This window comes from Falco biarmicus, chromosome 2 (genome assembly GCF_023638135.1).
Source record: "Falco biarmicus isolate bFalBia1 chromosome 2, bFalBia1.pri, whole genome shotgun sequence".
Classification (NCBI taxonomy): Eukaryota; Metazoa; Chordata; class Aves; order Falconiformes; family Falconidae; genus Falco; species Falco biarmicus.
In genome coordinates this window covers 86,029,831-86,045,474 of record NC_079289.1, presented here as the reverse complement: position 1 = coordinate 86,045,474, position 15,644 = coordinate 86,029,831, and the positions used below count along the sequence as shown (strand labels likewise).

General features: G+C 35.0%; 1 protein-coding gene across 14 annotated transcripts in view; it reads right to left on the bottom strand.

Moving 5' to 3' along the window:
• The window catches only part of DMD (dystrophin), a 1,162,034-nt gene that overhangs the window by 392,011 nt on the left and 754,379 nt on the right, over positions 1 to 15,644 (bottom strand). For all 14 annotated transcript variants that reach the window (XM_056326975.1, XM_056326977.1, XM_056326978.1 and 11 more), the window contains one exon: positions 14,763 to 14,912. In XM_056326975.1, coding sequence (XP_056182950.1) covers positions 14,763 to 14,912 — 150 coding nt within the window. The remainder of the gene's footprint in view (positions 1 to 14,762; positions 14,913 to 15,644) is intronic.

The window sequence follows — 15,644 nt, the reverse complement described above, 5'->3', positions numbered from 1 at the left end:
AACTCTTAATGAGGGGTATTTTGACAGGAAAATGATTTCTAAATAAAAGTACAATGCCCTAACTGTTCTTTCCCTGGTTTACGGCAGATAGTAAGGATCCAACCCTCAGGCTACAGCCTGTGGGACAAGCAAACTCCAGCGTGCACCTTGCAGCACTGGCAGCCTGCCTAAGCAGTTACCTTACGCCTGTCAGTCAAAGCTTTTTTTCCCCATGGAAAGCAGAGCCTGGCACACTTGTTGGGAGGCCAAGAGAAAATGGCAGGCCACAGTGCTATTCAGCACGGAGCTGGGCATGCTGTTGCAGTGTCTCAGGGAAACGCAATGTTACTTTACAGGTTATGATAAACCCTGTCTGACGTAGGTAAGAGCAATCTTTTCTCATGGTTTGGCAAATAAAGTGGTCCTGGCTCCACGTCTGGTCTTTCCATGTGACAGAGCTCTTCCTGCCTGGTACTTTGTCTCACCATCCTTTTGTGCAGCTCTCCTTTTCCAAACATCACACATTATCTGAATGCTTTACTTTCAAAACCATGCCCGGTACTGAAAGCTCAACTTCCATGCATAATCAGCTCACAGTGGCAATCAGTCAAAAGCTGAACTAAACATATCAATACTTTCTTCCATGCTGTTGCCTACGTCTGAGAGAAGCTTCCCAGAAGTATTCACGAAAGGGCTGCGGAGCTTCTAACAACTGTCATCTGCCAGAATGCCTGACAAGCAAAACGAAGCCAAAAGGCACTGCAATGAAACAAATGACAAATATTTATACAACACGTAGTACCTTCAAATGCAAGCTATAAACTTTGAATTGTTGTTGGTTTTGCTCACAGAGTTTTTTATAGGAATGAAAAAAACCAAACACAAACCTTAACATTTTGTTTAGTAGAAGAAATGGATATAATTGGATCAAATATTTCAACATAGTAATTAAATTGGTATCAAACAGCAATTTCTGGCTGTAAGCTACTAGAGTAGCAAGTTAGACAATAAATGTATAGATAAACCGTATTACTTCCACAGTAAATAAACAGGGATTTTTTTGCATTACCTTTACACGATGTAGATAAATTACAATGGGTTGGAATTTTATCTACAGCCAAATATTTATAGCATTTCCTAGCAACATAGAATTTATTCTGTTAAAAATTATAGAAAAAAAAATCGATGTTGGTATTTCAGTTCTAGTGAGTGATCTTGACTGCCAAGTACTGAGCTGACATATCTGACAGAAAACAACAAAAAACTTGATTTTCTTTTTAGTTGTTCTTCAAGAGTTACCTGGTTTAGCACTTTGAGGGAGGTGACAACTTTTAATTTGTAAGAAACATGCAGTTAATAGAAAAGTTGAGATCGTGGGATTTACCTTAGTTAACAGTGTTCAATGTGCTATTAAGGTCAGTATCAGAACAGGCCATTCCCTGCATAATGATGATGATGATGAATTTTTGAAAAGGGGTTTTTAAAACTCTGAGAAAAGTGGCCCAAAAATGCAAGGCAAGAGTAAGGGAAAAAGGAAGAGGAGGCTTAGCTTTAAGGTTATTTCATGCTATTCTGTTTTTAGGAATTCTAATTATATAGGCATGTTGCAATACAGACAGGCCTATATAATTAAAGTATAATTTTTATCTCATAGAAAGCAAAAAGTAAACCACTGAAGGTCCCTATAGTCTTCCTTAATAGACATGCATGAAACACCTGACATGCAATGGCAGTGTCTATCTTGGAACTGAAGTTTAAAAGAGTCCAAAGAATTGTCATTCATTGGTGTGTGACATTATGTGAACCATTACTCATTGTATGTGAAATCCCTCTCAGTTACATAGTTGTTGCATAGTGGAAAAATGTGTTAGGTTTTGCCTAAAGTGCCTTATAGGAAATCTGATAATTCAGCTAGATCAATATTACCTCTTGACAGTTAGCACTTTTTATATTTGCCTAGAGAAGCTGTGGACACCCCATCCCTGGCAGTGCTCCAGGCCAGGCTGGATGGGGCTTTGAGCAACCTGGTCTGGTGGAAGGTGTCCCTGCCCGTGGCAGGGGGGTTGGAACTAGACGATCTTTAAGGTCCCTTCCATCCCAAACCATTCTAAGATTTTGTGATTATATTCAAAGTACTTGGCATAAATTCTTAAACAGATGACTAATATATTCCAGAATCATATGGCAAAAAATAATAAAAAGGAATTTTGAGATGGTTGGTAAGATAGTATGATATATATTGTATATAAACATACATATATGTATTTAATTATTATTTTATGGTCTCATTAACTAGTATAGAGGTTTTATCCCTGCATGGTTGTATTTCATAAATATTTTTAATTCTTTGTGTAAAGTTTAATATGTAGCAAACAGAGCAGCAATATGGCCTTATGAACACACATCTGAAGTCTTTATGAATAATATAAAAGCAAATAGAAATGTTTTATGTATCCCATGGATTATTATTAAATGATTTATGATGTCATCAATACAATCTAGTTCATCCTCACTTTTTAAGCAGGTACAAAATAAGGTACTTAATTTATAGCAAGTTCAGAAACACCTTTACTGTAGATATTAGTTGGGCATGGACATAGCAAAGTCTTGCCACTAAGATTATGGAAAGAAATATCAATTCAAAAAGACTGCCAAGAAAAGATTATAGGCTACAACAAATGCTAAGAGGTCTTGAGGGAAATAGTTGAGATCTGCTCAGCTTCAATAGACTCCTGGCTCAACAGGACATTCTTGTCAAATGAGGATGGCATATATCATCACACTGATGGGTTTTACAGACCGAGGTGAATCAGCACTGACATTAAGTGACCTGACCTCAGACTCCACTAAGGTCAGAAATAAAAAAATAAATAAAAAAAAGAATCTATTGCAGATCCCGATCACGCATACTTACAAAAAACAACCACCCTGTAATTTTCTGGTGTCTTGAGGTAGTAATTATCAACAGAAAATTGTTAGACACTATATACATGATATTATAACAGGTTAAATTACTGTGAGAGGAAAAGAGATATCTAGCATCCTAGTCAAGTTTCCAGGTTCAGTAGACATAAGCTTATTTTAACCAGAACATGTAAGATGTTCCCTTTAACCAAAATTTTTGAAAAAGCCAGTCACCTTAATTGTTTATCATACTTGATATTCTTTGTTTAGAAAATGTTGCAATGGAAAAGAAGAGCAAGACTAAAAGCAATAGCATATTGGACCTTTCAGAGCTAAATCCCAACATGCAACTGCCTGAAAATAAATTCCAATTCATTTGACATCATAGTGGAAAAAGAAATTTCAAATTCATATCCAACCCCCAACTTAAATGTTGTGCGACTTCAATGCTATAAAACAATCAAAGAAAAGAAACAACTCACAGTGAGAAAACGCACACATTTATCCCACTCTTTCTACATGCTTATGACTAATGTCAATGTATGGATAGAACTAAAACTGTTCATTAACCCCTTTAACTTTTAAGAGCCTTTAAAATAATAATAATAATGCATCAGGAATTCTCATGACTACTAGCATGATATTTATTCATAACTATAGTGGTTATTATATCTTCTGAGGAAGCTAAGCCAGCTTTTGCCTTTTGATAAAATGTGTAAAATGTATTAGGATTTCTGATTTGAAAGATAAATTTAGAAATGGATATTTAAATTTCATATTTAGAGTAATAACATTCAGGAGAGTCTTCTATGAAATAATCAAATGATTTATTAAGTCTGTTTAATGTTGATTACCCAAGATAATTTAGACATTTGTAGGGAGATGTTGTTATGAAAGCAGAAATAGATATCCACTCAGTTCGTATCAGAGGAAAGAAAAAAGAAAAAAGAGGGGGAAAAAAACCCCAAGAGTATGGTAAATAGGACTATTACAAATTTTCTTATCTAGAAGCATAAGATACATGTGTAATAAGATAAATGTACAAAGTGGTTAGGTTTTACTACCCCTAATTAGAAATATCACAGCAGCACAAACATCCCAACTGATATTCATAGATGCCTTTTGAGTTTACTGTTAAGAAAACATTCCTCACTATTGTTTTAGATGGAAAGATGCTATTGAAGTAGATTGGGATTTAACCTGATAAATGCTGTAGCACATAGAGCATTATTCAGAAAAATATTAGTAACACACATCATGGAAACATTAAAAGATGAGAGGACAATCCCTTTTCACTTCATCCCACCAAACACAAATTAGGCTTGTCAAATGTTGCAAGTCTCTTCTGTTTTTCCTCTCTTTGCAAAACCCTTCCAGGATCTGTTGCCCCTCTTTCATGTGAGGTGGGGGAAATTGCAAAGACAAAGTATCATACAAATTGTCCTTTTACCTCTTCTACCTTCTGAGACAGTCACAGTAAGAACTAAGTAAGTAAGGAATGACTGGGGTCACAGAAGTTGCTGTTGGGGTGATTCTGAGTAACAAAAGAAGGAAGAGGAAAGACAGTCAATAGACAAGCAAGGAAAGTTATCATTAGGAAATCTGCCCAATATTTTTGTAAGTACCTCCTTTCCTGTAAGTTTTTCCATGTTGATGAGCAACCTAGCCTGAAATCCACAAATAATACTGTGATGAATTTCCAACTTAACTATATTTAAATTTTATTATATTTATTATGGTTGCTGTCATTTACTGTTAAGCCTAAAACACACCTGGAAAACCAAAACTAAGGTAAAACAGATAGAGCTAGAATCTAACGTGTATAAAGAAGAAAGAATCCTAACTGTTCTAAATATACTCAAAAACTTGTCTTAAAGGAAAAGAAGAATGAATATTCAGTAGTATGTCACAAGAGCCCTTGATATTTTGTAATTATTGCCTGATTGCTGCAACATTTTAAATATCATAACTTTTGTCTTGAAGGGACTTCAGAATGACTAATCCTTTCAAATGAGACTAAACAATATACTGTTGTAAGAGAGTATTTATTAATACTTAACAAGACAAAGAAAATTGGTGCTGTCATTAATAAAAAGAGAGCAATCATATATTTCTGTGCAGGACTACTGAAATAATGTAAAACAGCATTACTAACCACTTTTACAATGCTTTACACCTTCAGATTGTTTTAATATCACCAAGTAATTTAATTTTACAATATTCCTATGGGGTAGGGAGTTGTGCATAGGAAAATAGAACAGCTGGAAAATTAAGCAAGGCCATTTCCAGTCCATGGAAAGTGACAAGATCAAAATGCTCTCTATAGAGTATCATACTCAAATATACCATCTAACAGGGATTTGAAGCACTAAAATTGTCCTTTTACTGATGCAGTGCTACTGCATCTATTTATTCATAGTGGTTTATTGGGGGGGGGAGGGCACATAACACTGTGGTTCATTTTTACTCTTTTGCTTATAAATGAGGAAAATATATATTGGAGTTTATATGTTAATAAATTGAAAATAAACCAACAAAATAAGCCATGCAAAGCACATGCCTGTGGGGTAGCAGAGGAGGGGGCTGGTTATCTTCACATTATGCAAGCTTGGCTGCCAAAGTTGAAAGGATAGCTTTTTTGGGTTTCAGGGAAAAAGGCTTCTCCAGAAAATGTTTCAGGCTACATCTAACCTGCTGGACGCAGAAGTGGTTCTGAATGCCCAGAGGTGAGTGCATGCCCTGATGACATCCTGGCCCCACACTGTGATAAGACCTAACTGTGCACAAGCTGTCCCCTTCATTTGCAAGAGAAGGAAGCCTAGGCTTGGGGCCAGGCTGAAGCTATAGTGTGCTCCTCATGCCCCTGAAATGAGGGAACCAGGACCATCTAGTATGCTGCTGCACAAACATGCTACTCTCAATAGGAGAAACACAAAATAACTGTAGTATGCAAGTAAAGAATGTTACAAACCACGTATAAGTGAAGTTAAATCAATATGCATCCATTTTTACAGATGGAATCATTCCATAAGCAAAATCCTTCCCTCAATCAGCTCTTTGTTCACAGAAGAAAGTAAAACTAAGCAATGATGAGCCTTCCCAATTCACTTCATTGTCTGTGAGACTCACTGGTTTGAAGACAGGCCAGATGAACTGGTCTGGTAGTCTACATTACCTACACAGTAGGAATTACCAGCATCTTCCCTGTAGTTAAATTATCATAATTTTATGCAGCCAGGTTGTGTTTGTTTCTTTTCTTTATTCTTAGAAATAAAAATTTAAGTTTTGCCTTTAACACAACAACAGTTTAACTTTCACCAAAGCTTGGGAATTTCTTATGCCCTTATTAAGTGAATGACCCTTCAGTCTTCAGTGCTTGAAACTGTACTTCAGTAGGGCAGAATTTCCACACTCAACTCCTTGACACAGGATGCTGTGCGCTTAAAGTTTCCATGAACTTAAATGATTTCTGGCACACTTTTTCTATTTAATGGTAATTTTTAGATTATTCTTCTATTAATTTGCCCAGGTAATATTTGATATCATGTATATTTTTACCTTACTACCTTTCCTTCATTAATATCTTCTCTAGGCATCTGATTTCAGGCATTAACAGATGGCTAAATGTACATGGTCAGAGGGTATACAGACCTTTTGTTTGACCCAAATCATTCACTGATATGTTCTCATGCAAAATGAAATAAACAGGTTATTCCCTTCTTAAAACTGTGTATCTTGTGTATCCAGAAATCTACATAAAACTGCTCTAGAGATTCTTAAAGTCATTCATCTGCATTTTGCAAGTGAGATCAAACACGCTCTTCCTAACCTTTTCAATGTAAAATAAATGATGTAAAATAAATTATTATTGACTACCAATATATTCTCCACAAAAGAACTCATAACATTATAAGAACACTATTATAATCTATATCATCTGGACCAATGGCAAAGATAATTATGACCATATTTTAAGGGATTTTCTGTTAGGTAGTTTTCACAACGTGGCTTCCTATTTCTTCTGGTTTTTACATTAAAAGCTTGTATAATAATAAAGCTCCCTCAGAGGATTCACATCTAATATCCTAGTTTTCAGGAACAAAACCTGCATTCCGTTATGACTAATGCTTATATACAGAAAAACCTGCACTGTTATTTGGCTTATTCTGAATACATTAAAGTATTTATTTTTGATAAAAGTGGATATTCTTTCTCATCTACTGTTTGTTGTTTGGGATTTTTTTTTTGATGGTTTTGTTTGTTTGATCATCTACGAACTGGGTCATGTATTAAGTCCTGGAAAGGAAAGCAGGTAAGGTTGAAGTCTATTTAGGGTTTCTTTCAATGTGATGCTCTTCACTTCTATTTCAGAAAAATTATTTTGCAAATTATCTTTGCTTCGAAGTTTTAGTAGATGCAGTGACTGTGTTTCTTTCACTAAATACCTTGAATGACCAAAAAAACTAATGGAGTTGAAACATTTTTGTCCACCACCTCAAAAAAACCAGATATGCTATGTAAAATTATTTTTTCTTTAAGATCAAAACCAGCTGATCAGCTATAGCTTTCCCTTGGTGATATTTCAGACATGGGATAAATTACATACTTTTCAGTTCCTGTTTTGCTCCTAAGAACTGCATTAATCTGATTTTATTTTTTGTTCTTATAAATCCTGAAGAATGGGCATTTCTAAAAAAATAGATTTTAAACTGAAGAAATGAGCAATTATATCAAATCTCTGGATATTTTTTTTAAGGTTGTAAAATGCAGTCCTTTTAAAGCAACAGTTAAAAAGAAATAAAAAAATCAGAGTATCATACCATAACAATATTCACCTCATATGAATCTTAATCTTAAATCAGACTAGAAGTTATTTGCTAGTCTAAGCCTGATCTGTTACCATCTCTTATTTTATAGACAGGAAATAACAAAATCTTTCAGTGTAAGTTAAACCAATTCACTTTATTCCATCTACTGTGAAAACCTGTACTTAGCCTTGATTGCAGATATTCACAGAGCTATTATAATCCACCTTTCAAATGACATCAAGTAACAAAAAAATAGAAAAGAGAAAAAAAAAAAAAAAGAGATGTCTCCTTATGTTTTATAATAGTCTCCAGTTCTTTCTGATGACAATCATTAGGATGACTCACAGTATAGCATGTAAACAAAAACTAGTATCTGAAACTGCTAAAATGATAAAAGTTGCCTCTGATCACTGAGTAGGCTGTAGGGCCCAGTTCCTATTGTGCTGTCTTCCAACACACACAATCCATTGTTTTCAAAGCATCTAAAGTATCTCAATAGCTTTAAATCAATATAGCCAGAAAACCTTCACTACGTGTAGCCTGTAAAAAATAGGAAACAACATAAAGGGGTTCTTTTACTTGCTTGGAATGTAGAAGTAATTCAGACATTCACATTAGGCTACAAATTCTTTAGTCCATACTTTCTTGTTTACCTTATTTGAAGGATCTGTAAGAAAACTTTATTTTAAGAAAAGGGGGGGGGGGGGGGGGAAGAACCAAAGGGGAACCACCACCACCACTACCACCCCACCCCCCGTTTTTATCAATATTCCCTGAAATCAAAAAGCTAGTTCTTATGGTCTTGGGAAAAACAAAACAAGACAAAACAAATAACAAGCCCAAATAAAAAAAGCCATTTCTACTTATCTATGGAATTCTTTGTTGAAAAGCACACTCAGTTTCTCTTTTCACAACCTGCAAAAAGTGTGCAACTAGTGAATGTACTTATATTTCTTACTAATTGAATGCAAGGTTTTCATGCCTGCTTTATGAACAAGAGTTCACGGCAATGTTCTTAAATGACAGAAAATGCAATCCAACTGAAGATTTACCATTATATTTAAAAGATATCTGTATTTATGTGTATAACACATCAGGTTTAGGCTACAAGACCATTTATATATAAGGTTGTTTAGACTTGTCATCATCATCTTTAAGAAGAAAGATGAAAATTTTAAAAAAGAAACCAAATTCTGAATCATATTATTCAATTTATAGAAAGTGGCTAAATTACAGAACATATTACTTCACCAATTTTATTCATGGAAAATAATAGATAACCGATTTAGTTCCATGATAACAGAATCCAGATTTTAGCTGATCATGTAAATAACAAACCATATTTTCTATTTAATGTTCCACACCACGTATGAAACAAATTGTGCTTTTCAATATACAGGTATTTCCTACTTCTTCAGCTTCAGAAAAAATGTGGGTTTCTACAGACCAGCAAGTAAAAGAAAAATAGTCCCCTTCAGGATGGCTTCCATAATTCTCTCCTCTTCAGCCCCTGTGAATACTCAACTTCTTTATTGGTGTAAGAACTTGAGTGTTTCGCCTGTTTGAATAATAAACTGGAAAAGGGGACACATCAAAACCTTACAGATCCCCATGCACAAAAAAGGTAGACTTTTAAACTCTTACATCACCCTGTGCTTAGGAGCAGAAGCTTTTTTACTGTAATGTGGACAACATTACTGACTTGGAACCGAAATTTCTTTCCATTGCTCTCTCAGAAATTCAAAAATTTATTAACAAATAGAATTTATTTTCTTCCAACAAAAACATTACTAAGGTGGGCAATTGTTGAGAATAAGTTTCTGTTCCCCAATAGACTGGAACAGGCAGCTTATCCTCGAGTGTGCCCGGGCAGCAGGAGTCTTTAGCTCTCTGCGGTGAGATGGATGCCCCAGAATGCTCCAGCAATAGAAAATAAGACAGAAACACCAAACAGAAAGACTAAATGTAACCCCATTCAGGTCCATCCTACATGAGTTAAATGATGAAAATTTCATGGTTTTGTTAATTAGTAAGTTTATCATTGAGTTAAACAACCCTCTCCATTACATAGTTAACAACTATTGACAAAAAAGACCCACTAGAAAGTATAGAAATATGGCTATATCATACATATATCATGTATTATCCTATTACCACTAGGAATAATTCAATACATCTTGTTTATAATCTACATATCCATATTATTTTCTAGTTAGACTGAAAACAATGGTCAACACCAAACAGCTGACCTTCAAATTAAACTGTAGACTAACAAAATACCCAGAAAAATAGTTTCAAACATTACTCAACAGCACTGGAAAGCTAAAGGCATATAAAATTTAATACAATTTGCACTAAAATATTTTTTTAGGTTAAGGGTCATCAGCATTGTTGTACTTCTGTGTTGTCTTATGACATCTTCCATCCTGTATGCTTAGCATGGCTGGGAAACAGCAATTTATCTTTACGCTGCTAGTAAATTTGCCTTTTAAAATTTTAAGTAGTGATAGCTACTAGCAACATCAAAAAGGAATAAAACAGATATATAATTGTTTCTTAGAGCTTGACATTCCTATGTTCATCCAATCAACATATACATCAAACTTCATTTTGTTGTATATGAGACCGTTTGTCAGTATGGCCGATAACATGAATGTGGACTGCACCTCATTAGCGATCTATGACAAACTGTCATAGGTAATTTAGTATAGCATCACACTTTATTACACTTAAGGGTATCAGGTCACTTATTAATTGAAAGCAAACTCAGGAAAAGGTCAACCTTTTGATCCTCAAAAAGCTGGCTGTACTATTCTAATTTCAAACTGAAAGAACAAGTATCAAACTGTAGCATTCATTTTCCAAGATCCTTTCCCCTCCATCCCACGAATAACAATAGTAACAATTGTTATAGCTTTGACTGTGAACTCAAACTAAATTGCACTGACATGCTGAAAATTTAATGTCATCACAGGTAATCTATGAATAATTACTACTCAAGGCAAGTTACAATCCATGAACTATAACCTTGTTATGACTTTGTCTTTCTGCACTTTCTGGGCCCATCTGTTTTTGTCTACACTTGATCAACCAAGCTAAGACGACCTATACTTTTCCTGGTGGTACAGAAAATGTTCACAAATTATAGCTATGTCACTCAATTTTATTTTATTTTTTGTCCACATAGCACAACAAATTCATTTGCTGTGGCAGTAAACAGTGAAATAGTCTCTCCAGTGTTTAGTAATTAGTTCTAATACCAGCAGACAAATTAAAAGGCAGCAAAACAAAAATATGTCTCCATCAGGCACTTACAATAACCTTCATAATACGTACAGTAGATGTTGTGAAGACTAAGGTGGATAAATGAGAATGCTGATTTTGGCATCCGGCTTACTTTCAGATAATCTAGCTCATCCCTCTTGGCTGACACCAGACCAAGAATAATATTAAAGAGTAATAAACTCCTTCCAGCAAACCTCTGATTCCACAGTTCACTGGTCTCAGACCTAATCTATCAATCCATTTACTTCACAGTAAAAGGTAAGAAACCCATTACAGATCTGTTATGTGCCCTGGCAGGTGGTATATGACAAGAACTGAATTCATCACAAACTCCAGTGCGTAGTACCCCTTTTGTATGCTTTAAAGCACTAGGTGGCTAGCTTACTCAGCTGTCACAGCAGAAGATACTTTGAGCTTTGAAAATAAACAAAAAATTCTTGATGTGAAGGCATAATAATGGTTATAAAACACTTCATTTTTCATACTATTAAGACTTCACAAAGATAGTGTTATTTCCATTTTTACAAGAAATACTAGCTTTGGAGAGGGTACAGTAAGTAAAACCAGGCTAGAATTTAGAAGTCATGCTTTCAAATGTGGGCTTTAATCTTCATTCTCTGCTTAAACTATGTCTGAGGTAGCAGCCTATTAGAATCACTATTCTCTAAAGTTGTCAAAAAAAATGACATTTTAAAATTATTACTATCCAAAAGAAGAAAAACTCTTCATATATCTGTTCTCAAGGTCACCAGCACGTGACATAAACACCCAAAAGCAAAGACAATGCTGAAGCAAAAGCAAAAAAAGCTTCTTTTATGTGACTGCAATTCCTTTCATACTCAATTTCTTTATTCCGCTTATTTTCATTGCTGTAGGGCAACAGTTTCTGTGGCTGTAAAGAAGGTTTGAACATGACTTGTTTCAAATATGTCACCTTGAAGGTTAAGATTCTTAGGTGTTGTCCCCCATTCCCCTGCTTGGCAGATCAAGGCAAAACAAAAATTTGTCATAACCTTAGGAGATATTTGGTTACATTCTCAGATGCTGTAAATTGTCACAGCTTCTCTGAAGTAAACAAAATTGATCTAGTGTATGTCAAATAAGGAACTACCTTACATCATTCATGTAACTGTCATGGATCTTTCATATTTTGAAAATAAGATCATCCTGCAATACAAGATAATCAGAAATTGTAGATCATTGCATGTTCATTTCCAGCAGCGATGCCAGAAAAGAAAATGAACAGCTAGAAATGAAGGATTAAAGTATAAGATACACTCTTAGAAGGAGATGGAGAGACAGAAAAGCCCCAGAGAAATCTTTGTTTGATGACGTTTGTCCACTGTGCTTTGAAGAACACAAAAAAATATATCCTCATCAAAACAACTGACTACAGAACCATCCTCAGGTGACCTACAGAAGTTTGCCTGATATAAAAGTGTCAGAGCTGTGAGCTTTGGCTCACTGTAAAAATTTGTTGGTTTTGTTTGTGGGTTTTTTTGGTTGGGTTTTTTTTTAGCGCTTACAGATCTATAACTGAAGGAAGACAATGTATATCCTTCTGTCATGTGTGCCGACTTTCTTTCCATTAATTCTGATTTTATTATAGACCCTAGATTTCCAGAGGAAAAGTGAAAAATATTAATTGAGGCTTCCTACACAAATTGTGAGTAAAAGAAAAAAATATGTAAATGAAAAAAATAAATACTTTCCCCTTCAGTTTCATAAGAAAAATCTGACAGAAACCCAAAATGAACTTCTAACTTTGTTTTTGTTGTTTGGCTTGGGTTGAGTTTTGGTTCTTTTTGTTACATCTATCAAGATAATATGGGATATACAAAACATTTAGAGAAAGAGAATGCCTTGACAGAACATATATGGATTCAATACTTGTAATTTTCAAACTCAGTTTCTGTTCATTTTAAAAAAACGAACTGCATTTTTCAGATTCTTTAGATTTAGCTACCAAGGACCAGTAAGAACTCAAATTTAAACATCTCCCTAGACAGATAACTGAAATCAAAATAATACGTTTAAGTGATGATCTCAAATGGAAGTTCAGTTTTCTGGTTTTAGTCTTTTTTAGTAGTTAATGGCAGTTTCAAGTGGTAAGTTCCAAGCCTAATATTGACAGACACATTACTTATATCTAGGAGACATAAACTTGTAAAGAGCTTGATTGACTAAACAGTAGCTTTGTCCTCCATATTTCATCCAGACCTAACTACTTTCAACAGCATTGGTAGTTGCTCTGAATGTGACAAGTAGCCTGGAACTTCACTGCATCACCAAGCAGAAAATAAAAATGCAAGGGTTTTTTGGGTATATGACTAATCAGTAAAAGATTACATTCAGAGACAGATTACAGATTTAGTTAAAATGTATTTGTACAATTTAACTAAAAGTAATATTTACCCCAACTCACCCCAGAAACTCATGTTGTCTTTTTAATACTACAGCTCAGATATACAAATTGTGGTGCCTAAATTCAGCTGTGTATATGCTTACTTCAGCTAGCAAGTAACACTGTTTTGAAGTATTCTGAATTCTTCTATAATGCATTGATTTTAGAAACCCATTTGTAGAGAAAGAAATACTTCTGCCTGAGCATCCAAATAATGATTTATATGTCCAGCTTGGAGTTTGTGAATACGATCAATATTTATTATCCATTTTTGCCTGAGCCATTAGCAAATATTCTGAACCTTGCCAGACTGTTTCTGTTAAGAAGAAATTAATGAGAATCCCACATCAAATAAATTCCTGTTTATTTCTCAGGTCTGTGCTTGAAATCCAACTGTGTTCACAGAAATGTTAACAAAAGAACCCAGGATACAGTATTCTTGACCAGAAACTGTAGCTTGTCTTTTTAGTAAGGTACTCAGAAGATTTTCTCACCTGTTTTTTCCCCATAGCTAAACACAATGAATCCATCTCTCTTTCTTCCCCAGGATATTGGTAACTTTAACAAGTAGATACCACAGATTAATTTCCCCAATTCTGATTTTGTCACAATCTCAATGGAAACCCTTCAGATGATTCTACAGTGACCTTTTCTGACCTGGCTAATCCATACCTTGGGTGGTGGTCCTTTGGCCCACACTTTTACCACTTCTGTTACTTGAGAAACAGAAACTACATGAGAGCACTCAAATTATCTGTCTCTCTTTACCAGATTTGCTATTCATTGTCACCAGTTTTCAACACAAAAATATGCTACTTTAACAACAAAATACAACAAAATCCTCTCTTACTGCTTTTCATAAATATTAAGAACCCAGGAAGCAAAATGAGTGGTACTTTGCTACAGAAATCAGAACTCAAAGTTCAAGGTTGGAAGAAGCATGGTTGAAGGTGAAACAGTGGCTGCAGCTTCCACCTTGCAGTTGGACAGACGAGAGGAGACAGTTGGGAAGTGTGGCCATAAAGTCAATTAGCCATTTACTACTGCCTATCACACACCTGGGTCACCATAACCAGAATATTTGCTGTACCGTCAAAACAACCAGGCTACAAAAATGATGCTCTGCATTCCACCCTTCAGCAGCGGACCTATAAGTTAGGGAGTATATTTGGATGGAACATCATCTCTTCAAGAACTAATGGTCCTGGTTTGCTGTCATTTTTTCTCACAGCAGTGTATTGTATACATTTTTCTTCCACAGATTCATTTTGCATACAAATGTCTCTTCATACAGAGAAAATAATACATACTAGAAAATATATAATGCAAATATCTGCTGAAGATTAAAATTTCATGCCACACATATCAGTCATATGTCTAACCTTTAACAAGCGATGGTTAGCCTCCTTCAGTGTATTCTCAAGCTTATGTTTTTTGTCTGGGTTCAGTGATGCACTTCCAAGTGCTATTCCTCCAGTTTCATTTAATCGTTTGAGTATTCCCTTGTGTGGCGGCAGCTCTTCAACTCTTAACTGGAACAGACAAATACAGCAGTTAAGATGAACTGTGGTAGAATTTTCAGCTCTCTTATCTTCACCTTTATCGATTTGTGTATCAGCTGAAGGAATAAACTCAATTCAAGACAAAATAACCATTGCTTTCTGAAGGTAGAAAGCTACCCACCCCCCCAAAAAAGAGACTGTAATGGTGGATCAAGCCTAAAGATAGTCTTAAACACCAAAACACAGAGTTTCTCAGGATATTCATCACTGTTACATGGTGGATTCCACTTCTGGACACTCAATAGCTCATGTATATCAATTTTAATAATCTTTTAATATGTTAAAGGACAAGCACCTTGGAGAAGGCTTTTAACTGTTGCATGCTGTGAACAGAGTCACCCAGATGGTATGTGGTAAAAAGCCCTCCAGTATAATCTCATAATTAAGAATGTTCATGTATGGTCATAAAAAAACACAAGTAAAGCCAAAGGATGCAAAGCATCATTTAAATATACTACTTTTCCATCATCAGTGCAGTTACTGCAAACTGTTAAGTAAAGACAATGCAACCAAAAGACAAAGTTCTTCAATTTCCTTTTTTATTATTTATATTTATTGACATAAACAGGTAGGCATGAATTGAGCCACACTGCAAGCCAATACTTTATTATTTGCTGCATTAGGATGCATTCTTTTTTGTGTAGCTCCAAAAGAACAAGGTGGACTGTAAACACAAGATACAATTAAGAGATGGTAACACCT